Source organism: Mytilus galloprovincialis, chromosome 2 (genome assembly GCF_965363235.1).
Source record: "Mytilus galloprovincialis chromosome 2, xbMytGall1.hap1.1, whole genome shotgun sequence".
Taxonomy (NCBI): Eukaryota; Metazoa; Mollusca; class Bivalvia; order Mytilida; family Mytilidae; genus Mytilus; species Mytilus galloprovincialis.
The window spans coordinates 32,807,919-32,835,305 of NC_134839.1; the positions used below are offsets into that span (position 1 = coordinate 32,807,919).

Genomic DNA, 27,387 nt, shown 5'->3' on the forward strand with positions numbered 1-27,387 from the left:
GTGATTTTAGTGAAAATGTCAGACCATTTGCTGTCGTTTGTGCATTACATTATTTAATGAGAACAAGTGACTTGTACAAGTCTTCTGGGATTGAAATAAATGATAATTGGATTACAGAAATAGCAAAAATAAATGAAGAAGAAACACAAAATGAAAACAATAGTACAGAACAAGAGAATGACCAAGATGAAAATGATTCAGACGATGACTCCGATCATTTCAGTGAAGTAGATGAAAGTGAAACGCATGTTGGAAACACAGATACACTGTTAGATCACATTCCAGACGACAATCCACTATGTGATACAGGTTTAACTTTTGCTCCTGGTGAAGGTCAACGACCAATTAGTCTCTACAGTGATCCTGATGCAGAGTACTTATCTTTTCCAACTATATTTTGTGGTCAAAGAAGGCCAGATAACAAAGACAGGTCTGTTTCTGTTCACTATACTGATATTGTTAAATGGGAACTAAGGTCCATGGATAGGAGAGTAGCACAGTCTGTACCAAACATTTTTTTTAAGTTAAAGAAAATTCAGTTAAAAAACATAAGTGATAAGGTCAATCTTGCTCTGAGAAGGTGTCAATCAGAAGGAAAACAATGGACAGCAAAAGATGTACTGAATCCTAACACTGTGAATGATCTTGTAAGATTGGATGAAGGTTATTATATCTTTAGAAGTTTAAGAAACTCTCCAGTTTACCTTGAAAAGAGGAAAAAAGATTTGTTTGCAATGATTAGACAGTTGGGTCTTCCAACATGGTTTGGCTCTCTTTCATCTGCAGACACTAACTGGAAAGATTTGTTACGAATTCTTGGCAAATTAAATGATGGCAAAGAGTATACTGACAACGAATTGGAAGAAATGGATTGGAATCAGAAATCTAAACTTGTTCAGAAAGACCCTGTGACGTGCTCTAGATATTTTGATTATCGTGTCCAACAGTTTATCAACTTGGTGTTGAAAAGTGATCATGATCCTATTGGAAAATTGACAGATTTTTTTTATAGGGTTGAATTTCAACAGAGAGGTTCACCACATATTCATATCTTAATTTGGATTGAAAATGCACCAGTGTATGAAAGTGATTCAAATGAAGATGTTGTAGCATTTATTGATAAATATGTCTCCTGTTCACTTGTAGAAAATGACAGTTTAGTCAATTTGCAAGTTCATAAACATTCAAAAACGTGCAGAAAAAAAGGTCACCCAATTTGTCGTTTTGGTTTTCCCCTTCCACCTATGAAAGCAACAGTAATTTTAGAACCTTTGGGAGAAAATGATGACATAGAAAAATACAAGGCTATATATAAAGAAATACAAAACGAAATTAATACACTTCACAATTTTGAAGATATAGACCAGATGACATATGACATGTTTTTAGATGACGTGTTACAAATGAATGATGAAAATTACATTAAAGCCATTAGAAGCAACTTGAATGGTCCAAAAGTTTTTCTCAAACGAAAACCATCTGAAGTCCGTGTTAATGGTTACATGAAAACTGTGTTGGTAGCCTGGCAAGCCAATCATGATTTACAGTTTGTTTTAGATGCATTTGCATGTGCAGTGTATATTGTTTCATACATAAGTAAGTCACAAAAAGGTATGAGTGCATTACTAGACCAAGCAGCAAAAGAAGCACGACAGGGAAATTTAGACTTGAAGCATCAAGTAAGACACATTGGGAATTACTTTTCAAATTCTGTTGAAACAAGCGCACAAGAAGCAACCTACTTAACACTACAGATGCCTTTAACAAAAGCTACAAGACAAGTTGTATTCATTAACACATCTCCACGTCACAAAAGAACTTTCCTCCTAAAGCAATCATCAGCCCTAGAAAAACTAGGCCCAGACTCTACTGAAATAGAATCAGACAATGATATTAAAAGATACTCGCGTAGACCAAAACAACTGGAGAACTGGTGTCTAGCAGACTATGTATCTGAACTTGAATTGCAGTATCCTAAAACTTCAGAGTCCTCAGATCATGAAACAGAACAGCAGGACAATGGATCTGAAAGTGAAAATGAAGAGGCAAATACAGATGTTATAGAAGAAAACAATAACAAAATTGACTTAACTCTGAAGAATGGTATTAGAATATACCAAAGAAAAACACCTAAGGTTATAAGATATGTTAAATACAATTACAAGACTGACTCTGAAAACTTCTACAGAGAACGCTTAATGTTATTTTATCCATGGAGAAATGAACTTTCAGATTTGCAATGTGGACATGAAACATTTGAAAAAATGTACTTGACTGTTGCAAGACTATTAGAAAAAAAAGCCAAGCAATATGAGGGTAAAGTAATAGATCTAGAGAAAGCTATAGAAGAGGCAGAAAATGAATGTAATGAGAATGATCAAATAGCACCTGCCACACAGCAAGTAGAAATGGAAGATGCTGAAATAGGCCCAACAGAATCTGAACAGTATGTTCATTTCAATCCAGATAGACCAACAGAACATAGACTGTATGATATGTCCCGTGAAGTTGGAATAGAAGCAAGAACAGTAGAATTGACAAATCATGCCAACAGAATAAGTGAGAGTGATTATTTTGCATTGATAAGATCCTTGAATAAAAAGCAGTGGGAATTTTTCCAACATGTTGTCACATGGGTTAAAACAAAACATGAACCATTTTATACATTTTTGACAGGTGGAGCAGGGTGCGGAAAATCTGTAGTTGTCAGAGCAATATTTCAAGCTTTACATAGACACTTATGTTCTATTGAAGGTGAGGACCCTGACGATATAAGAATTCTTCTTTGTGCTCCTACTGGAAAGGCAGCTTACAATATAAATGGTCTGACTATTCACAATGCTTTCCAGATACAACCAAATAAAGGACTTGACCAGTCACTGTCATGTGATGTTCTCAATACACTCAGAATGAAATACAGAAATTTGTCTCTGATTTTGATTGATGAAATTTCAATGGTTGGAAACAAAATGTTCTCTTTACTGGAGAGAAGGCTGAAAAAAATCAAGGGAAGCAACTGTTCATTTGGTGGCGTCAGTATCATAGCTATTGGTGACTTTTTCCAACTCCAGCCTGTATTTGACAGCTGGATTTTCAATGATCTTAGCAAAGGATTAACAGCATTAGCCCCTAATTACTGGAAATTATTATTTTCTTTTCATGAACTTACTGAAATAATGAGACAAAAAGATGATTTAGAATTTGCTCTTCTACTAAATAGGTTGAGACAAAATCAGCTGACTGAAAATGATTTTGCAGTTTTAAGTACAAGAACTGTTTCAATCAGTGATACAACATACAGAACTAATGCTACACATTTGTTTGTTGAAAATGCTTTAGTGGATAATTTTAATTTGCAATACATATCTAAATTATGCTCACCAAAAGTTAAAGTTAAAGCAGTTGACACAGTTTGTGGGGATTTACCAACATCTGTAAAAACAAAATTACTTAGTTCTTTACCAGAAAAACAGTCTGATACAGCCAATCTTGCAAAAGAAGTAGTACTAGCAATTGGGATGAAATATGATCTTACAGCTAATATTGAAGTCACTGATGGTCTCACAAATGGTTCAACATGTGAACTTAAATTGATTGAGTGCAAAACTACATCTTTAAGACCAAGTATCATATGGGTTAAGTTTGAAGATGCCAGAATAGGTGCTAACAATAGAAAAAAATATTCACACTTGTACGGAAAAGATGTTGAAAAAACATGGACTCCAATGTTTGACATTAAAAGATCATTTACTTATAAATATAAGACCTTTGAAAGAATTCAGTTTCCTCTTCGCCCAGCAGCCGGAAAAACAATACATAAATCGCAAGGAGATACATTACACGAGGTTGTTGTTAGTCTGAAATCAAAACGTAAAGGGAAAATACCACATATTCACTATGTTGCACTAAGCAGAGTAACATCTTTAACTGGATTACAGATATTAGATCTTAATCAAGAAGCAATAGCTGTAGCAGATTGTGTTCGACAAGAATTACACAGACTAAGGACAGATGCAACTCTACAGTTGTGCTTTAAGCCATTGTATAACTTATCAAGTAACTATTTTAAAGTAGTTTTTCACAACTCAAGGTCATTGCATGCTCACTTTAATGATCTTAAATCAGATCCTAACATCTTGGATGCTGATGTTATTGGTATTGCTGAATCAAGACTTATTTCAACAGATGAAAATGATGATTTTCATGTACCTGGTTTTGAACCACCAATTCGATTAGACCAAAAGCAAACAAACTTTAATACAAGACCACCTCATGGATTGGTATTATATTATCGAAATGATTGTATTCTTCACAATACAGTCACTTTCTCAACTCCATCTTTAGAGTTTGTTATAGCAGACATAATATCACCCAGCAAAGGTCTTTTTCAGGTTGTCTTTGTTTACAAAGCACCAAACTGCAAATTGCAACAACTTAAAGATACTTTCCTTGCAAGCCTTCTTCCTGACGTGTATTTAAGACATCCAAAAATTATCCTAATGGGAGACTTTAATATTGATTTAAACACTGGGAACACTTCTTTTTTAAAGTTCATGAGAGATTCATTTTGCTGTTCACAAATTGTGTCTAAACCTACTACATCTTATGGTACATTGTTGGACTTAATTTTCCTAAATTTTGATAGTAAGGTAAATTTTGAAACAGAAGTTCTTGATTCCTATTGGTCCGATCATAAAGTTATATATGTAGCCATTGAAACTCAATGATTCAGTGTCATAATTATTTTATATGCCGAAACCAGCTTTGTTTGAAACAATGAAAATTAAACCCGCTGAAAAACATGACACATTTGCGGTTGCTGAAAATGCAACCTCAAATGTGCAGGAGTGGTTTTAAAGGAAAATGGGTTTCCACTCCAACAGATTTGCCTTTTTTTTAGTAGGAATAGAAATGAGTTGGCTTCAAGGCTCTTGATATCCAGTTTTACCTGTTTAGAAGAAAGCTTCTTTACAAAGCTTTCTTCTTTATAGGTACACTGGATTAAAGGTAGCAGAGGTAAAGAAATTTGAAACTGTGTTGCTTTGACTTCCATAAAGCAGAAAGGCCATTGGTGATTAGTCCACTATTTGCTATGGAAGAAAAGTAGAATTCCATTCATTTCAAGTCAGTAATGATTGGAGACATCAAATTTTACTACCTGAATGCTCATTGTATCAGTGGAGAGTTGTGTGCACTTCGCATGTGAACACTCCTGATATTTACTTATTATAAATGTATATATATATAATTCTTGAAATATTTGTTTTTGAATACAATCAAAAGCCATTGCTTTAATATAGATGTAAAAAGGGAGTTTTGAAGACCACAAGTTCCATGCCTCATTTCTCTTCCTACAAAATTATTAAATTTAACTGGCTGTTTGATGAACTATGATTAAATAATCAAAATGTTTATGAATGTTGAAATCCTTGCTGTTATATACATATATTCATTGTAATTTTTCATATAGATAACTTGATACAATTTACAATACTTTTGTTCACTATATATATATATGATATACTAAACATTTATCATGATTAAGTATGTACAGTTTACTTTTTGTAATGCCAAATTAATCTGTATATTTATCTCATCCAATATTCATTGACTTTTCTGTTTAAGAAATGCTCTCATGTTCATGTCAGACATAATAAATCAGTTTCTGTACAAATACCACATATTTTATTATAATATTATAATTACTTCGAGTTCTCCAAATTGAAAAACAATCCATAAATCCAACATTTTTGATTTCTTATGATTTCAATTATGTCTTATTCTAAGTACACGTTTATCAAAATGTGTAAATCATTAATTTATGCAAAGGGTTAAATGTTGAGAAAAAAAATCAAATATTGCATTAATTTGTCATTCTGCTCAACTATGTGGTTGCATTTTTGCTTATACATTTGATAAATATGTAGAAGTCATTTATAAAACAGAAACTAATGAACAATTCATGTAAACATTTGCTTCATAGAGAAAAAAATTGTGAACATTTGCTTAATAGAGAAGAAATTTGTGACATTTGCCTATTAAAGAAGAATTTGTGAACATTTGCTTTCATAGAGCAGAAATTTGTTACATTTGCCTATTAGAAAAGAATTTGTAAACATTTGCTTAATAGAGTAGAAATTTGTGAACATTTGCTTAATAGAGCAGAAATTTGTGAACATTTGCTTAATAGAGCAGAAATTTGTGAACATTTGCTTAATAGAGCAGAAATTTGTGAACATTTGCTTAATAGAGAAGAAATTTGAGAACATTTAATGACTGTTTTATAATAAGCCAATGTAAAGTGAATAGTAAACTAATTGCTGAAGAAAATAAGAATTATATAGATTGTTTCAGTAACATCATACAACAATTAATAAACGTATGGAGTAAACTCTTGAATCTTGCATTAAAGCAAATCCACCAGAACTGATATGAATAAAGTTTAATACAGAGATACTATGGTACAACTCAGTATACCATGATTAGAAATGAAACAACAATGACAATTACTTTGACAGATAGTTGTTAAATGCTCAAGAGAAAATAAATTATATATAGAATCTAAACTCTTTAAGTTGTAAAAAACTGTTAAATATTCTTCTCAACAAGTCCTTACAAATTACCTTCAAGAAATTTTGAAGGTCAAGTTATGGAAACAATAATCATATCATAATATAATCTCTGTGTTGCTTTTTATATATACTGTTTTTACTGTCATATTTTGACTTTGAATATGTGTTGTTATAGAATGTAAATATTGTTCTATAAGTGAACTGTTTTAATGCACATATATAAAAAAAAATGTATAAGACAATGAATATTATAATGCATTATTTGAAGTATTTGATGTGTTCAAATTTTTCATAATAAACAATTAAATTTGATGTCTTTTATTATTTTTCACACCCCTTGAAATTGATAAGAACAAAACTTCCAGTCAAGAAGAGAAATAAAAATGAGTCACAACCCAAAAATGACAAACAAATAGCAGCTTCACACATGTTAGAACTACTATAAAGGTCGTCTCTATTTAAGCTAGCAAAAACTTAGTTCTCTGTGTCTACCTTGTTCAATTCAAGTAATACCTATTCACTTTGAATCTTAATTTAAAGGTCAGGTCACCACTCATAAAAGATGATAATCTTGGGTCCAGTAAAAAGATTGATACAGTTGATCTGTTGCCATTCTCCATAATGATCAGTTACTTTGCTGTCATAACTAATTGAACAACTTATATATATTGAACAAATCAATTAAAGTTTCCTTAATGGTCCTTGACCAGTAATGATAACGTCTGGCGTATATACAAAATGTAGTCTTGGTATCGATGATGAGTTTATATAGAACAAATATATAAACATGTATGTTCATGAGAGAACAACACAATACTTGAAAAGTGTGTTTTATACCTCAAAACTGAAAATAATAAACTTGTTGAAAGTGGTTCAATCACAAGAAAGATTAGATTTTGGTTCACAAAGTTTCCTTTAACAAAAAGTATTACTGTTATTTCATGCATCAAATGTCAACAAAAATCTAAGGTGAGCGACACAGGGTCCTTGGACCCTCTAGTTATTTGTTGTCAGAGATCCGTAAAGTTAATCGTTGTTGTAATCATTATTACATGTGGTTGAGATTGGTAAAGTTACTCATTGTTGTAATCATTATTACATGTGGTTGAGATTGGTAAAGTTACTCATTGTTGTAATCATTATTACATGTGGTTGAGATTGGTTAAGTTACTCATTGTTGTAATCATTATTACATGTGGTTGAGATTGGTTAAGTAACTCATTGTTGTAATCATTATTACATGTGGTTGAGATTGGTTAAGTTACTCATTGTTGTAATCATTATTACATGTGGTTGAGATTGGTAAAGTTACTCATTGTTGTAATCATTATTACATGTGGTTGAGATTGGTTAAGTAACTCATTGTTGTAATCATTATTACATGTGGTTGAGATTGGTTAAGTTACTCATTGTTGTAATCATTATTACATGTGGTTGAGATTGGTAAAGTTACTCATTGTTGTAATCATTATTACTTGTGGTTGAGATCCGTAAAGTTACTCATTGTTGTAATCATTATTACATGTGGTTGAGATCGGTTAAGTTACTCATTGTTGTAATCATTATTACATGTGGTTGAGATCGGTTAAGTTACTCATTGTTGTAATCATTATTACTTGTGGTTGAGATCGGTTAAGTTACTCATTGTTGTAATCATTATTACATGTGGTTGAGATCGGTTAAGTTACTCATTGTTGTAATCATTATTACATGTGGTTGAGATCGGTTAAGTTACTCATTGTTGTAATCATTATTACATGTGGTTGAGATTGGTTAAGTTACTCATTGTTGTAATCATTATTACTTGTGGTTGAGATTGGTTAAGTTACTCATTGTTGTAATCATTATTACATGTGGTTGAGATTGGTTAAGTTACTCATTGTTGTAATCATTATTACATGTGGTTGAGATTGGTTAAGTTACTCATTGTTGTAATCATTATTACTTGTGGTTGAGATTGGTTAAGTTACTCATTGTTGTAATCATTATTACTTGTGGTTGAGATTGGTTAAGTTACTCATTGTTGTAATCATTATTACTTGTGGTTGAGATTGGTTAAGTTACTCATTGTTGTAATCATTATTACATGTGGTTGAGATTGGTTAAGTTACTCATTGTTGTAATCATTATTACATGTGGTTGAGATTGGTTAAGTTACTCATTGTTGTAATCATTATTACTTGTGGTTGAGATTGGTTAAGTTACTCATTGTTGTAATCATTATTACATGTGGTTGAGATTGGTTAAGTTACTCATTGTTGTAATCATTATTACATGTGGTTGAGATTGGTTAAGTTACTCATTGTTGTAATCATTATTACTTGTGGTTGAGATTGGTTAAGTTACTCATTGTTGTAATCATTATTACATGTGGTTGAGATTGGTTAAGTTACTCATTGTTGTAATCATTATTACATGTGGTTGAGATTGGTTAAGTTACTCATTGTTGTAATCATTATTACTTGTGGTTGAGATTGGTAAAGTTACTCATTGTTGTAATCATTACCATCATACAGTTGTACTCTTTAAGAGTACCCATCCCCCAGAGTATAGTACTCCTGGTTAAATTTGTCTGTTTTTCCATCACACTTTTGATCAAACATTCCATAGCTATAACGGGGTCTTAGTTGTTTGAAAAAATATTTTTTGTGTTTTATGTCAATTTGAGCACAGTCTTGACTATATAATGGTATCTGTATCTGTATCTGTATTTCCCACTTGTGTAATTAGGATGGGTACGTCACAGATTCCTTTCGGCTATTATGTGACGGGTTGGTCTGCGCACAATTAGTCGCGCTTGCTGAGGAGTGCTGATTTAAACTCCTCGGTAGTAGTGGCGCACACTACTGAGTCTTCCAGATGGTTCCAGTTTATTGCAGTGCGCACAAAAATAGAGTTCTTGTATTGTTCTGTCTTACTGGTTGGAACTATGACCGCACGTTTGTTGTTACAGACTTGGTGGTCTATAATGTTTTTTGTTACAAAGTTATTATATGTTGTTGCTTTGATTTGTCTCTTTGGTCTATGAAATTGGATTAAATCGTCGGGAGGAAGCGCTGGTATCTTCCCCTCAACCACTTTGAAAAAGAAGATCAGTTGTTGTTGTTGGCGTCTGGATTGTAATGACGGGAGCTGAAGTTCTTTTAGCATTTTTGTCATACATCCTTCCTCTCTTGATTTGTAGTCTTTGGTAATGAATCTAGCACCTCTCTTTTGTATGGATTCTAGTTTGTCAATGTCTTTTTGGGTATATGGGTCCCAAATAATTGATCCATACTCCATTATTGATCGTATGAGAGCTATATATGCTGTTTTACGGCATTCCATAGGACAGTGTTGTAGGTTCCTTCTAAGGAAGCCTAGGGTAGAACTGGCTTTGTTGCACATATTTGTTATTTGTTCTTTCCATTTAAGATCTTCTTGTATTTGGAGTCCTAAGTATGGGTTGGATGACACTTGTTCAAGCCTGTGGTTGTTAAGGTTGTAAAAACGCTGACTTTTACTTTTCAATAGGGATTATCGTAGGATTGTAGCATATCATGGATTGTAATGGCAAGTTGGGTCTCACAGGAATATCCAGATCTAAAGCCGTGGTTTAGTGATGTTAATACATTTTACTTTTCAGGCTAAGCATATAACATTTTTTGGTGTTGAAGCGCATACCCCAGTTGTCGGCCCATTTTTCTAGTGATTTGAGATCCTCTTGTAGTTTGTTTTGGTCATTTTGGGTTTTGATTTCCCGGTAGAGCAAACAGTCGTCTGCAAATAGTCGTACTGATGAGTTTACTGCATCTGGGAGATCATTTATATGACACAGGAAGAGGATGGGTCCTAGTACCGTTCCTTGGGGGACTCCGGATTCAACTGAAGCATTTCTTGAGTTTTCTCCATCAAGTTGTACTCGCATTTTTCTTTCGGTTAGGAATGAAGTTAGCCATTTGTGGATATTTCTTCTAATTCCATATTGGTCTATTTTGTGCAAGAGTCTATCATGAGGTACTGTGTCGAACGCTTTTTAAAAATCCAGAATCGCAATATCTACTTGGTTTCCTTTATCGTAGGATTGTAGCATATCATGGATTGTAATGGCAAGTTGGGTCTCACAGGAATATCCAGATCTAAAGCCGTGGTTTAGTGATGTTAATACACTATGCTTTTCCAGATGTTTAAGTATATGACGGCATATGATGTGCTCAAGAAGTTTATATGGTACTGATGTCAATGAGACTGGCCTGTAGTTTTCGGCCGCGTGTCGGTCTCCTTTCTTAAATATGCTAGAGATGTTTGCATTTCTCCAATCCTCTGGTAGTGTACCACTGTCTAGTGAGAGCTAGAATATGAGTGTTATTATTGGTGCCAGATGTTCGGAGCATTGTTTTAGTACTCTGTTTGGTATGTTGTCAGGACCAGATGGTTTCTTTTTATTGGTGAAGAAGGCCAGAAAACCGTCCGTATTGGGCATCCAAGTTGAATAGATCAGACAAAACATGCCAATGCCATTGTTGGAAATCGCAATGTCAGTGTTGACATGACATCTGTAAATCTGTGCTACACAATGCAGACATTTACATTTACATAATGTGAGATAAATTCAATTCACAATTGAAATTCAATTTGTTGTAAGATTCAGAAGTCTTGTTACGGCCAGACATTACCTTTAAATTGTAGCCAACAAAAGACACAAATCAATAATAAGATTTAACAATATTTATTATACAAAAGTTTACAAGAAGTATTACACAAATATTACTGTTAACTTAACTGTCAAAATATGAGTCCAATCTTTTATTATACGACAGCAAAAATTGAAAATTTTTTGGTCGTATATTGGTATCACGTTGGCGTCGTCGTCTGCCTCATCGTCGTCGTCGTCCAAATACTTTTAGTTTTCGCACTCTAATTTTAGTTAAAGGGAATAGAAATCTATGAAATTTTAAAACAAGGTTTATGACCACAAAAGGAAGGTTGGGATTGATTTTGGGAGTTTTGGTTCCAACAGTTTAGGAATAAGGGGCCAAAAAAGGTCCCAAATAAGCATTATTCTTGGTTTTCGCACCATAACTTTAGTATAAGTAAATAGAAATCTATGAAATTTAAACACAAGGTTTATGACCATAAAAGGAATTAGGGGCCAAAAAGGGGCCCAAATAAGCATTATTCATGGTTTTCGCACCATAACTTTAGTATAAGTAAATAGATTTCTATGAAATTTAAACACAAGGTTTATGACCATAAAAGGAAGGTTGGGTTTGATTTTGGGAGTTTTGGTCCCAACAGTTTAGGAATAAGGGGCCCAAAGGGTCCAAAATTGAACTTTGTTTGATTTCATCAAAAATTGAATAATTGGGGTTCTTTGATATGCTGAAACTAACTGTGTATGTAGATTCTTAATTTTTGGTCCCGTTTTCAAATTGGTCTACATTAAGGTCCAAAGGGTCCAAAATTAAACTTAGTTTGATTTTAACAAAAATTGAATTCTTGGGCTTTTTTGATATGCTGAATCTTAACATGTACTTAGATTTTTGATTATGGGCCCAGTTTTCAAGTTGGTTCAAATCAGGATCTAAAATTATTATATTAAGTATTGTGCAATAGCAAGAAATTTTCAATTGCACAGTATTCAGCAATAGCAAGAAATCTTCAATTGAATAGCAAGAAATTTTCAATTGCACAGTATTGCGCAATAGCAAGAAATCTTAAATTGCACAGTATTGTGCAATAGCAAATATTTTCAATTGCACAGTATTGCGCAATAGCAAGAACTATCTAATTGCACAATATTGTGCAATAGCAAGAAATTTTCAATTGGAGTTATCTTTCTTTGTCCCGAATAGTAGTTGAATCAACTTAAATCATTGTTTTATACAATATATACAATGTATATTCACTGTTACTACCAACTGATAAATTAAAACAATCTTTACCATTCAGTGACAACAAGCACTTTATTTTACATTTTAATATTTTTATGATGTATTTAGATGAGTAGTTATTGTTGCAAACTCCATTAGAAATTTGAATTGAGATCAGTTTTGGAAAAAGGGAAAGGGGGATGTGAAAAAAAAAATGTGTGTGTGGGGAGGGGGGGGGGGTGTTTAATTTTTCTCATTTCAGATTTCATAAATAAAAAGAAAATTTCTTCAAACATTTTTTGAGAGGATTAATTTTCAACAGCATAGTGAATTGCTCAAAGGCAAAAAAAATATTTTAAGTTCATTAGACCACATTCATTCTGTGTCAGAAACCTATGCTGTGTCAACTATGTCATCACAATCCAAATTTAGAGCTGAATCCAGCTTGAATTTTGTGTCCATACTTGCCCCAACAGTTCAGGGTTCAACCTCTGCGGTCGTATAAAGCTGCGCCCTGTGGAGCATCTGGTCTTTATCTGTATCCGGATATCTTTCGGAATCCAATCTGAATATTACGTTCACTACTACGGTCACAATCCAGTATGATGTTGTTTGTAGAATAAAAGTGACAATCCAAATGCTATGAATAGTAATGTCTATCGATGTCTAAATCTAAGTGTGAGAGTTTAACTTTAGTGTATATATATATTGTTGTCACAGAAAATTCTAGAACACTCTAGAATGGAACGTCCTAGAAAGTTACAACGGAAGTTTCTAGTAAAATATAGAAGTTTATATAACGCATCTTTTATTAGGATCATTTTGGAATCATTATGTTAGTCAAATGGAAAGTTCAATCATTCTGTGATTGTTCCAGTGATTTCTAAACTGCGCAGTTCTAAGATTATTCTGTAAACAAATATCAGGCCACACAACACAAATCAGGCCAACATAAATAAATACAATAATTACAATATCATAACAGTCTCAAAAACTGAATTGATATTAGCTTATTAGTTTAACATATATGTACAAATGTATGTTAATTTTTTGTTGACAGTGTTGTAGATGTTGGTATTATTTTTTGTTGACAGTGTTGTAGATGTTGGTACAGAATGGAGAACGTTCAGCAATGAGAAAAGTACGGGAAACAAAGATCCATCTCGTGTGGGAGCTGCAGAGGTTAGATTCTAAAAAAAATAATATGGTAGAATGTGATGTAGATCAAATACCTTAAGATATGCATAAATTCATTAGCCTCCTATTCTTGCACTGTCTTACATGTAAGTATGTATTGGTTTGTGGAATGGTTGGGAATAAAACAGGTTTTGTGAGTATTTTCAATCGAAGTAGGAAATAAACCTAGATTACGTGGAATAATACAAATGATTAATTGATTGATTGCTTTGTTTTGGACATCCTTGTTATTCCTAAGTATAAATGGAGATGAGGGCATATGTCAATGGACAGTAACATAGTACATTTGTAAACCCCTCAGACTCTCTGTACCATTGTACTTTGTTTTACAAGAATAAAGATATATGTAGACATTAAAGAATCAACATATATATCCAGTAGACCATGTTTTCTGCTCTTTATCTTCCAGAGTCTGATAAAAACTGTTAAGGGAGATTTGTATGATTTTGTAAAATTGGCAAACTGCATTTCACATCAAATCATAACAGTTCATTGAAATATTATCACTGACGCTTTCATGCTTTCTGGCAATCTTCAGGTAATGATTTAACAATATCCTTAACAACACTACCGTGACTTCTGTTGGTAACATTCATATATATATAGTAATTTGTGATTCTAAAAAACTATGTTCATGTTTAACTTATGAAATCTTTAAACTAAGATTAACCATGTTAATAAAACAATCAAAATTTAAAAAACAAAATAAAAAAACAGTTGTAAAATTAGTTCAAAGTGTTCTTTCTTAAATCTACAAATTTGAATGGAGTAAAACAAATCAGAACAACTTTTGTCTTGATATTGTACATTGTAGTTCTCAAAATGTCTCAAATTGCATATTTCTAAACAAAATGTGTTTGTTTCGTTGAATATATAACATATACCACATTTTGTTTTAACAGAATCCTTTGTTAGATGGAGGAGATTTGAGTACAATGATACAAGTAGATCCGACCAGTATGTCGTATGACGAACATGGAAAACCAATGTACAAAAACAGACGAACTGTAAGTAATATTGTAATGACTTGGCCAAGTGAAATTCCTTTGATAACGTGTTTTTTCTTTCAAGCACCTGTTATTGGCTATGATTTGATTTTTTGCTATTTTATAAAGTTTGACACCGGTTCTCACCTTTTTAATTCAATTCATTATGCTTTCAGTGTCCTATTCATTCCGTTTTCCCAGTGTTCAACCGTTTTAATTGTTGTATAATCCAGGTAACTTCTGTTGTTATTTTCACTTTTGAGCATCAGCCGCTATTTCTGGCACATGGATTTTTGTGTATTGATTATGCAAATAAGGTCAACTGTGTGTAACCTCAAGTGAACTTTATGTACCACTACCGTAAAACAGTGTATGATTACTATAGCGTTTGTAGATCGATAATTACAGGATTATCACATTAAAACGATATAAATTATGATTGTTAATTGTACTAAGATGATTTTTATGTTCCTGAACATACTGTTTACATTTTAATGTACTTAATTCTAGCAGTCTGGTATTCTTTTTGTACTTGTCAGGCCCGTTTCCAGTTGCCCGTTCGTTTCCCCGTTAAAAACAGTTCGTTGTCCTGTTAAGTCCATCAGAGTATAAAAAGCTTGCAACCATTTGTCAGGGCTCTTCCTCCTTACCTACAGATATGTTGGCAGATTTTCGGTCAGTTTATACTGTTGTATATTCCATATTTGCTGAAGTTTATCGTATTTTTATCATGAATTTCATGAGATTCTAAGCAGTTTTAATCTCATATTTAATACTTGGTGAAAATGACATATCGCTGGACTCTTTTGAAATAAAATCCAAACTTTTAGTATCAGCAATTTTGAATGGATGATTTCTGTAACAGCAAAGTTGTGTTTAATGTTTAATTGTATTGATGTTATTTATATTTTACAGATGAGTAGTGCTGACAGAGCTTTGATAAATGCTTTCAGAGAAATAGGAAACATGGGAGACAGACTTAACCTCCCTAAAATGATAGCTGTAAGTTTATAAGAACACAAATGTCATTCTTATCAGAATTATGTGTATAGATTGAGGTTAGATTAACATTATTTTGTAAACTTATTTCTCTAATTCTTCGTCAATTTATCCCTTTCTGCACCCATTGTATAAAAAAATTTAACAAACGTGTGGTTCGTTTGATCTCAGTACTTCATTGGTTAAAATCCGATTGTGACGTCGAATTGTCTTGCTATCCTCTGAATTTCCTATTGTGACGACATGAAAAAAGGCGACCATGCCTGACGACGTCACATAGAAAGAACACATCTTCTTGCAGATCATTCGAAAAGAAGGAATAAGTTTGCCTGCATAATGTTAGAAAATCATTAGAGAAACAGATTCCACCACCAAATCTCGTGTAATACGATATTTATCCACTCTCGACAGTTAAATTATCAATTTTAAAGTCCTCGCCGAGGCGGCTCGGACTTTAAAATTGAAAATTTAACTGTCTCGAGTGGATAAATATCGTATTACACTCGATGCAGTGGTGAAATCTATATGTATCATCCTTCCTGCCAGAAATAATTGCATGCATTTATTATTGCAATTTTTGAAAAATGGACAAAAATGTGAGATTAATTATTGCAATTTGAATATAACCTGCATATACATATATTTATTAGATTGCAACTTTTCATTATTGCTATAATCACCAAGTCACATTATTCGCATTAATAAAAACTTTGCAATAATTTCTTAATTTACAGTAACACAAAGATGGTAGCAATTAAAAGCTCTGAGTGCATATTGCAAAAAGAATATTTTTCAAAAAAATTGATAAGTTACCTAGGTCTTAAAGATATAAAAAGAATTTGGTAGCTGACAGGTTCTTTAAATGTAGGAAAAAAACTATTTTCAGAGATAACGAAATAGTAGGGTGGCTGCAGAATTCTTGCAATGAATTGTTGAATGACGGTTTATACGGCTAAATTTGGGTTTCACTTTGACAAAATGGACAAAGATGGCAAAATCTAATGAGTTAAACTCACAAAGGCATGTCTGGCCAGATATGTTGTCAACATCCCATAGAAATAGGAAGTAACATTTCCATTCTGAACATAAAATTTTATAAGTCATTTGATAATTAGTTAAATTAAATGTTTTGTAGGATAGAGCTAACAATTTGTTTAAACAAGTAAATGATGGAAAAGCTTTGAAAGGCAGAAGTAATGACGCAATAGCAGCTGCTTGTATGTACATTGCTTGTCGACAAGAAGGTGTTCCTAGGACGTTCAAAGGTAAAAAAATATTCTGTATGTACATTGCTTGTAGACAAGAAGGTGTTCCTAGGACGTTCAAAGGTAAATATTCTGTATGTACATTGCTTGTCAACAAGAAGGTGTTCCTAGGACGTTCAAAGGTAAATCAGGGTTCGACACTAATGCTAGCCCGCTAGCCCAAGACAAGTAACTTTTGTGTTTTGCTAGTAAATGTCTGTGGCGCGGTAGCCCGAGGTGCTAGTAAATTTATTTGTCATTGAACATCAATTTGTTGTACTTTCGGCAAAGTACAGTCCAAACGGCGTTCATATCTGACAACTTCGCTGAATATTGTCTACACTGGTTCCACGACCTCTTTATTTACATACAGATACAGATACTGGAGGGTAATATTTCTACCGTTAACCAGTCGCTATATATAGTCAACTCAGCCTAAGATTACTCGTCGTATAAAGTAAGAATGCACCAAGTTGCAAGATAACCTGTTTTGATATAAATATTAATTAGACTGCATATACATTTTTGTTTTATTGTATTTTATTATTAATCACATCAGAGCTCCAGATAAATCGTGTGCGTAGTTTACCCTTATCTATTACATAGTTGTCGCTTAAATAGTTAATATTGGAAATGTCCTTTCGTTCTTAAAATAGAGCGTTAAAAGGTTCCCTGTTGAAATTTGCCGTTACTCCAAAGGTACACTAGGTGATAAAAACTTTTCGATCTTCTCTGTCTTTATCGAATTAGCGTTTGTCATGTTGTCATAATTCTTTTCGTATTGCTCGGAATTTATCATTACAGTTGCAATGGACTGAAACGAAAGTAAATTTCCAGTATTTTAAATGTGATTAGCTTCTTTTTGAGAGCTGAGGGGTGATGATGATAACAAGACTAAGCCATAGGATGGTTAAAGCTGTTGTGAACTACATGTTTAGTTAAATATATACTGAATTTATTTGATTTAATCAATTTTAAGTTGATTCTATTTTGTAGAAATATGTGCTGTGTCCAAGATATCTAAGAAAGAGATTGGTAGAGTGTTCAAACTGATCCTGAAGAATCTTGAGACAAATGTAGAGCTGATTACTACAGGAGATTTTATGGTAAGATTTGATTAGTTCTAAATGTTTTTATGCCCCACCTACGATAGTAGAGGGGCATTATGTTTTCTGGTCTGTGCCTCCGTTCGTCCGTCTGTCTGTGGTTCCGTTCGTCCGTCCAGGTTTTTGGTCAAGGTAGTTTTTGATGAAGCTGAAGTCCAATCAACTTGAAACTTAGTACACTTGTTGCTTATGAGATGATCTTTCTAATTTTTAAGCCAAATTAGACTTTTGACCCCAATTTCACGGTCCACTGAACATAGAAAATGAAAGTGGGAGTTTCAGGTTAAAGTTTTTGGTCAAGGTAGTTTTTGATGAAGCTGAAGTCCAATCAACTTGAAACTTAGTACACTTGTTGTTTATGATATGATCTTTCTAATTTTAATGCCAAATTAGATAATTACCCAATTTCACGGTCCGTGGAACATGGAATAGGATAGTGTGAGTGGGGCATCCGTGTACTTTGGACACATTCTTGTTTTTTGTATGTAATAAACAGGCTTATAGATGTCTCATGTTTCCATTTGTGCAGTTTAACTTTTATTTTTGTGACAAGTCACTGGATTTAACTTTAATTCTAGTTTCTATGGCATTCACAGTACAAATTGTAGCTTGGTGAACAGTTTTTAGGATCATATCCATGCCACGCAAAAACTTGTACCCAATTTACAAATTGATGTGAATGTTTATTACCATATTACTAAGAGGTGCATAAATCTTCCTGTTACAAAGGGAGATAACTCTATTTAAAATATTGTCATGTTTTGGACTTAAAATTTGAATTTTGAATTGTCAATACAAATTCATGTTAAATAAACTTTGGATTTAAATGCAATGACAAGAATTGAAGTATGGTTAAATGTCAACTGAACTAAGCATTTATTACTGTTCTTGAGTCAGAAAAGATATAAGTGTATCATTATTAAAGTTAGCAATGTTATTATTAATTTCAGTCCAGATTCTGTTCCAATTTGGGTCTGCCAACATCAGTACAGAAAGCAGCCACACATATAGCTAGGAAAGCTGTAGAAATGGATCTAGTCGCAGGGTAAGTAGCATTAATTAATATAAATAATAACCACATATATAGCTGGGAAAGCGGTAAAAATGGATCAAGTCACAGGGTTAGTTGAATTAATCAGTATAAATAATAGCCACACATATAGCTTAATCCAATTGAAATTAAATCTCTTCACTGGATTATTTTGCATTCTTGGTCGCTCCCAGGCAGCGAGCGACCAAGGTTAAAAAATGAGTATGGATTTTTAATTTTAATTAGATTGACATATAGCTAAGAGAACTTTTTAATTTGATCTAGTCACATGATAGGTAGAGTAAGTCAATATAGAAGCATCCAGGACAGCTTGTAACTGTCCATTTTTAACTGAGAAACACAGTTCATAATTAATTCTTAGTCAAATTATTGCATCTGTTTATCAGACTTTTTAAATCAATTTGAAATATATATTTTTATATGACCGCAAATTTTGAAAAAATTTTCGTCGTATATTGCAATCACGTTGGCGTCGTCGTCGTCGTCGTCGTCCGGCGTCCGAATACTTTTAGTTTTCGCACTCTAACTTTAGTAAAAGTGAATGGAAATCTTTGAAATTTTAACACAAGGTTTATGACCACAAAAGGAAGGTTGGTATTGATTTTGGGAGTTTTGGTCCCAACATTTTAGGAATTAGGGGCCAAAAAGGGCCCAAATAAGCATTTTCTTGGTTTTCGCACTATAACTTTAGTTTAAGTTAATAGAAATCTATGAAATTTTGACACAAGGTTTATGACCACAAAAGAACGGTTGGGATTGATTTTGGGAGTTTTGGTCTCAACAGTTTAGGAATTAGGGGCCAAAAAAGGGCCCAAATAAGCATTATTCTTGGTTTTCGCACAATAACATTAGTTTAAGTAAATAGAAATCAATGAAATTTAAACACAATGTTAATGACTACAAAAGGAAGGTTGGTATTGATTTTGGGAGTTTAGGTCCCAACAGTTTAGGAATTAGGGACCAAAAAGGGACCCAAATAAGCATTTTTCTTGGTTTTCGCACCATAACGTTAGTATAAGTAGATAGAAATCTATGAAATTTAAACACAAGGTTTATGACCATAAAAGAAAGGTTGGGTTTGATTTTGGGAGTTTTGGTCCCAACATAATAAGGGGCCCAAAGGGTCCAAAATTAAACTTTTGTTTGATTGCATCAAAATTGAATAATTGGGGTTCTTTGATATGCTGAATCTAACTGTCATGACTGTGTATGTAGATTCTTAACTTTTGGTCCCGTTTTCAAATTGGTCTACATTAAGGTCCAAAGGGTCCAAAATTAAACTTAGTTTGATTTTGACAAAAAATGAATCAGTTAGGTTCTTTGATATGCTGAATCTAAAAATGTACTTAGATTCTTGATTATTGGCCCAGTTTTCAAGTTGGTCCAAATCGGGGTCCAAAATTAAACTTTGTTTGATTTCATCAAAAATTGAATAAATGGGGTTCTTTGATATACCAAATCTAACTGTGTATGTAGATTCTTCATTTTTGGTCCTGTTTTCAAATTGGTCTACACTAAAGTCCAAAGGGTCCAAAATTAAACTTAGTCTGATTTTAACAAAAATTGAAATCTTGAAGTTCTTTGATATGCTGAATCCAAAAATGTACTTAGATTTTTTATTATGGGCCCAGTTTTCAAGTTGGTCCAAATCAGGATCTAAAATTATTATATAAAGTATTGTGCAATAGCAAGTCTTTTCAATTGCACAGTATTGCGCAATGGCAAGAAATATCTAATTGCACAATATTGTGAAATATCAAATTTTTTTTTAATTAGAGTTATCTTTCTTTGTCCAGAATAGTAAGCAAGAAATATCTAATTGCAAAATATTGTGCAATAGCAAGATTTTTTTTTTAATTGGAGTTATCTTTCTTTGTCCAGAATCAACTTAAATCTTTGTTATATACAATATACAATGTATATTCACTTTTTACTACCAACTGATAAATTAAAATAATCTTTACCATTCAGTGATAACAAGCAGTTTTTTTACATCTTAATATTTTATGATGTATTTAAATGAGTAGTTATTGTTGCAAACTCCATTAGAAATTTTAATTGAGATTAGTTTTGGAATAAGGGAAAGGGGGATGTGATTAAAAAAATTGGGTTCAATTTTTCTCATTTGAAATTTCATAAATAAAAAAGAAAATTTCTTCAAACATTTTTTTGAGGATTAATATTCAACAGCATAGTGAATTGCTCTAAGAGAAACAAAAATTTTAAGTTCATTAGAACACATTCATTCTGTGTCAGAAACCTATGCTGTGTCAACTATTTAATCACAATCCAAATTTAGAGCTGAATCCAGCTTGAATGTTGTGTCCATACTTGCCCTAACCGTTCAGGGTTCAACCTTTGCGGTCGTATAAAGCTACGCCCTGCGGAGCATCTGGTGTAATGTATAAAGATATATAAAAAAGATCAGATCAGATATTCAAGATGTGACCACTACAACTTTGTTGAACAGACGCATGAAAAATATAATTGTTACATTTTAACATTTTTTAATAGCGGAGAATGGAAGCTAAGGGAAATGTTTCAGATGATCTCCCCTGAATTAATGTGTGTTGTTGACAAGCACTTAGATTAAAATATGCTTCTTAATTTCAACCTGAAAATTAAGTGTCTAAAGTTTACTGGATATCGCTGTTAAATTAGTTTTTTGGTTAATCCTTTCAAAGAATACCTGAAACAAAAATTTGATATGCTGTAAATTTAGAAATTATTGCAGGCATATATTATTCTGATTTTCAAGAATTGACGAAATAGTGAGTTTAGGTATTGTGATTACAAAAAAAAAATCTGCATAAAGATCAATGTTTAGTTACCAAATTTTAAGTTCTTATATTGGGATACTCACCAAGTCCCATTATTGGCATTAATAAAATCCTCTCAATAATATCTGAATTTACACTTGGTGTGAACTAGAACACTGACATATATCTCTATGGAAAGATTAACATTTAAAGGGTAGCAAGTCACAGCATCTGTTATTATTTCATACTAAGTGACTAAACTTAAGGACACTCTTAGCTGTTTAGAATATTGATAATGTAAACATTACTGGTTCTGTTTTGTAGGAGGAGTCCTATCTCTGTTGCTGCATCAGCTATTTATATGGCTTCTCAGGCCTCAGCTGACAAAAAGAACCAAAAAGGTAACAATAGTGTCTTAAACATATTCAACATAAGTAAACAACATATATTTTGAGTTTTACTTAAATATTAATTTGTGATTATAACCCATTTGTTATTTTAAGAAGGTTTTTCCTGCTGAGAAGTTCCCCTGCCATATATTTTCTTTTAAAAATAATTGGTGATCAGAACAATAAATTAAGCATAAATTTCAAAGCTTTTTTGATTTAATCTTGATGAAGGGAAGGTTGAATAATTGTTTTTTTTTTTCTAAAACTCTAAAAACTGTTATTTATAGATATTGATGTTAAAAAAAGAATGAATGATTATTTTAAAATTAAGAAAAATGAAGTATACAAGAAGAAGAGAACATGTTGGTTAACCTGTGTCTTACAGAATTCACTGCTTAACATGTCGTATGATATTTTATTTAAGTTGTGACTATTTAAATGCTATATGATGTTGTTTTTATGCCCAACCTACAATAGTAGAGGGGCATTATGTTTTCTGGTCTGTGCCTCCGTCCGTTCGTTCATCTGTTCGTCCCGCTTCAGGTTAAAGTTTTTGGTCAAGGTAGTTTTTGATGAAGTTGAAGTTCAATCAATTTGAAACTTAGTACACACGTTCCTCATGATATGATATTTCTAATTTAAATGCCAAATTAAAGTTTTGCCCCAATTTTACGGTCTAAAAATGATAGTGCGAAGTTCAGGTTTGAGTTTTGGTTAAAGTTTTTGGTCAAGGTAATTTTTGATGAAGTTGAAGTCACATCAACTTGAAACTTAGTACACATGTTCCCTATGATATGATCTTTCTAATTTTAATTCCAATTTAAAGTTTTGACCCTAATTTCACGGTCATTGCTAATGGAAAATGATAGTGTGAGTGGGGCATCTGTGTTCTATGGACACATTCTTGTTTTGTTTGTTTCATAATGCTTGAATTACAGTATTGTTGTTGACTTTCTAAATAAGTGCAAGATTTAAAACAAATATTGCAAACCAGCCAAATTAATGATTAAGGCCTGAACTACACGATTTTGACCACATTCAGCATTTCATGATTGCCCTATCATAATCATGAAAAAAGCTCTAAAACACGATTCTACACACAAAACAATTATATTGATGGTTGATTATATTACAGAGATTGGTGACATTGCTGGAGTAGCAGAAGTAACAATCAGACAGGCCTATAAACAGATGTATCCAAGAGCACATGACTTGTTCCCTGCCGACTATAAGTTCTTTACACCAGTAGAACAGTTACCAACACAGTGAGTCAACCCTAGCCAGAATGATGTGGATGGAATTTACTTCCTGTGGGAACCAGATAGTTATCTGGTGGATAACAGGAAGATTTTTTTTTACATCTATCTGTGATAGTTGTAACAGAGCAAATATTAAAAACAAATATAGAATTCTGTCGATCAGAGAATTTTTCATCATGAAAGGATCGATTCTGTTGCAGAAAATAAGTCTTTTTTAGCGTAATATGTGTTGTTTAGTATCTGAAAATATGACTGCATTGAAATAATTCAAACTGACAGTGAAACAAAGGATTAATGATAACATATATGTTATAAATTAATGGCGTGCAATACAACTTGAATGAAATATTTTTAATGATATGCTTCTTAAAAGATATTCAATATTTTTTGTCATCACTTAATATCTGTAATCGTTTTACATCCATAATGTAATTTAGGCTTGTATGTTAGCAAGTTATACATAAACTAATATAGGTCATATATTCTGCAGATCAAATTATTTACATGACTTATAGAGTTGAATACAAATCTTTTCATATAAAGATAAATCAACACAGCAAGAATGATTTTGCATCAATGTCAGGAAACTGAAAAAAAGTGTGAAAACAATAATTGGAATACTTTTATTAAAATGGGACATATTGAAAAAACAAGCACTAAATATAAAAAAAAATTGGTTGCCAACATTTGTATGAAGGAACCTCAGCATGGAAATGAAAATAAAATGAAGTAGACAATTTACTTTATATTAATGAGTTTTATTATGTTATATTATCTGTGTTGCTTATTTTTTATGATTATTGTAGTACGGTTAAACATTTGTCTAAATACATTTGTATGTCTTAATATATGTATGTCAGATTCTATGGAAATGTTTTTTTTAATAAATTACTCAGTTGCTGTTCATGAAATGCAAATACAGTTCTTTTGCTTTCACACTTAACAGGGAATCTTGTGTAAAATAGTTTTGTTATATATTACACTTTATGTGTTTTGTAGACCTTTGGTAGTCTTTGTGTTGTTTTTTTCCCTTTTTTGGCCATAATAATTTGGCCTCTTTTTAACCTGTAAGTTTTCATTCTACCTTTAGTATCATTCTGCATTTTTTTTTTTTTACCTACATATAATCATAAATGAGAGGGATATCATTTTTTTTGACAATGTGAGAAGAACATTTTTTATTTCATGGACTTAGGGAATTATTTTCTATTATTATACTTCACGTTAAAATGCCATATTTTGATTGGCTAATACAAGGGTGTTAATTTACTCTATCACATGGCTTATGAGAGGGTGACAATTTTTTATAATGTTCCCTCTTGTCCAGACCAATCAAAAATCAACATCAAGTAATTGAATACTTTTGGCTCAGATTTTATTATATTACTGTCAAAATAAAAAAAATAAAACATCTTGCTGAATTTTTTTTTTTTTTTTTAATACCCGTACCGTTGTTTCTACGTGACGTCAAAGAAAATACTTTTAAAACAAAATTAATCTGTAAACCACAATAATGATTGGACATTCAGTATAATAAATTAAATAACACATAGAAAACATTGTCAACCGAGGCGCAGCCAAGGGCCGATTGGTACCTCGAGAAAAAATTGTCAACCGAGGGGAAGCCAAGGGCCGATTGGTACCCCGAGAAAACATTGTCAACGGAGGGGAAACCAAGGGCTGATTGGTACCCAGAGAAAACATTGTCAACCGAGGCGAAGCTAAGGGCTGATTGGTACCCAGAGAAAACATTGTCAACCGAGGCGAAGCTAAGGTTGATAATTCTTTTTCGAGGGGTACCAATAGGCTCTATCACCCTCTCAGCTATGTGTTATTTATATACTATAAATACTAATCGAGCAAAGGCATGCAATTAAATACAGACTTTATTTTTTTTTTATATTATAATACAGACTTTATTGTCACCCAATGAGTTGGAATAAGAGGAGGTTTATAGGTCAATAAGACAGCAACACTTAACACAATAAAATAAAAAGAAAAGAAATTTGGAGGTAAAAAAAGCATTTTTTCAAAAATAAAACATCCTTGCCTGAAACCATAAAACACAAAAAAATATGTTCTTTTATGATAACTTATTTTATGCAGTGCTTCAATTTTTCATATTTTCACATTTTATTCTTGTTGCTAGTAAGCAAGGCATTGAATTTATACTGATCCGTAAGATTAAAAATTCAGCTGGTAAAATTGTTGTAGTATCCATAGATATTATTGCCAAACAAATATTTGTTTGATGGCTTTAACAATTTATCATACCTGCCAACTGTTACTATTTGCGGGGGATTTCCCCCATGGAGGCTCCCAAATTGTAATTTTTAAAGAGCAATTATGTCCACAATTTTAACAAAACAATCAATTTTACAATGAATTGATGCTTATAAAAGTATGAAGAAGCCAAAAAAACAACATTACATTGTATTTGAAGGCCCCCTTGAAGGTTTTTTAGGAGTATGGCAGCCATCTTGCATGCAAAACCCCCATGGGCATTTTGAAAACTTGGCAGGTATGATTTATGTAATTTTTGAAATTATTTTTTATGGAAAATAAAACAGTTGTTTTGTTATATCTTGTTTTTATTACAGTTTAACTAGTATAACTACCTGCATTTAATGAAGAACTGTTGTATGCAACCTTGTTTTAAACTTTTTGATAGAGTCCCTCATTATGTTTTAATTATGTTAAGCAACCACCTACTTAATGCCATTGCATGTTCTATAAAGTTTGTTCAGTGGAATGGAGGATGGAATTAATGGGCTGCCTCTGTAAAAAAAATATGGTTTGATCATGGAAGTAAAATGAAATGGTCTGATAAATTAGTTCAGTTATTTATTCCTGCAACAATTTGTAAAGATAGTTTGAAAAGTAGTGAATAATTTATACCCTTCCATTTCCAACACTGATTACACTCAAAAGACAAACAATGATAAATTAAAAATGCCATAAAACGGATGTGTACAATTGTAATTCATATTTATGATGTAGCTTTTAATCATAATTGCAATACCTAATAAGGGAAATACAGAAATATACAAGATCAATATGACAGATATCTGCAGAAATTTATTCTGAACAATGCCATATTAGATGCTGGAATTTCTATGAAATCCAATCACATGGAAGAATTTTGAATTGTTCAAGGAGGTTTGTGTCTCAGAGATTAACAAGCATTTTTCTAGTTTCCAAACAATTACTTGTGTTTAAGTGTATAGATCTATCTGAAATTGTACAACAAGGTTTCATACTTCAAAGGAAAGAATTGGATTGAGAAGTAGGGTAATTGATCCCAGGCAGGATTCCAAAAGTTGTGGGAGGGGGGATTTTTCTTTTTAAAGAATTCATATTTTTTCAAAAGGTTTCAAGAAGAAATCTTCAATGACACAGTATTGCACAATAGATTTGTAAGATCTTTAACTACATTTATTTTGTGTCAGAAACCTATATTGTATCAAAAATTTGATCACAATCAAAATTCAGACGTTATCAAGCTAGAATATTGTATCCAAATTTGCCCCAAATGTTAAGGGTTCAACCTTTGCTGTCCTATCAGGCTGCGCTCAGCGAAACTTTAAACGTATTGGACAAGTGTTTAAAAAAATTATGAAAAATCCAAATGATAAATACAAAATATGAAATGTCAAAAATAAACACGAAGAGACAGATTATTCGGTCTATGGTCCTAACAGTTTAGGAATAAGGGGCCAAAATGGGACCAGATAAGCATTTTTCTAGTTTCCAGACAATATTTTATGGAACAGTGTATGGATCGCTCTGTAATTATACCAAAAAGTTCCATACCAGAAAGGGATGGTTATGATTAACTTCGGAGATTTATGGCTCAAACAGTTTAGGAATTAGGGGCAAAAAAGGGGGGGTTGTCCTGGGTAATGGACAATTTCTTTTACGTAAAATTTGGATTACCTCCTTTACACTGCTTTTTATACGACCCCAAAAAATT

The 27,387-nt window shown here is 32.4% G+C and overlaps 1 protein-coding gene across 2 annotated transcripts in view; it reads left to right on the top strand.

The window, feature by feature from the left end:
- Positions 1-26,479, top strand: part of LOC143063403 (transcription initiation factor IIB-like) — a 49,129-nt gene extending 22,650 nt beyond the window's left edge. The window contains exons 3-11 of one of the 2 annotated variants that reach the window (XR_012974997.1): positions 13,519-13,606; positions 14,524-14,628; positions 15,523-15,609; positions 16,742-16,871; positions 17,847-17,956; positions 18,907-19,001; positions 22,091-22,167; positions 23,291-23,970; positions 24,013-26,479. Coding sequence is in view for 1 of the 2 variants with exons in the window: in XM_076235542.1 (XP_076091657.1) it covers positions 13,519-13,606; positions 14,524-14,628; positions 15,523-15,609; positions 16,742-16,871; positions 17,847-17,956; positions 18,907-19,001; positions 22,091-22,167; positions 23,291-23,424 (826 nt within the window). In the remaining variant the exon portion in view is untranslated. Of the gene's footprint in view, positions 1-13,518; positions 13,607-14,523; positions 14,629-15,522; positions 15,610-16,741; positions 16,872-17,846; positions 17,957-18,906; positions 19,002-22,090; positions 22,168-23,290 lie in introns of both variants that reach the window. The other variant, XM_076235542.1, reaches the window with a different exon arrangement.
- Positions 26,480-27,387: the final 908 nt, after the last annotated feature.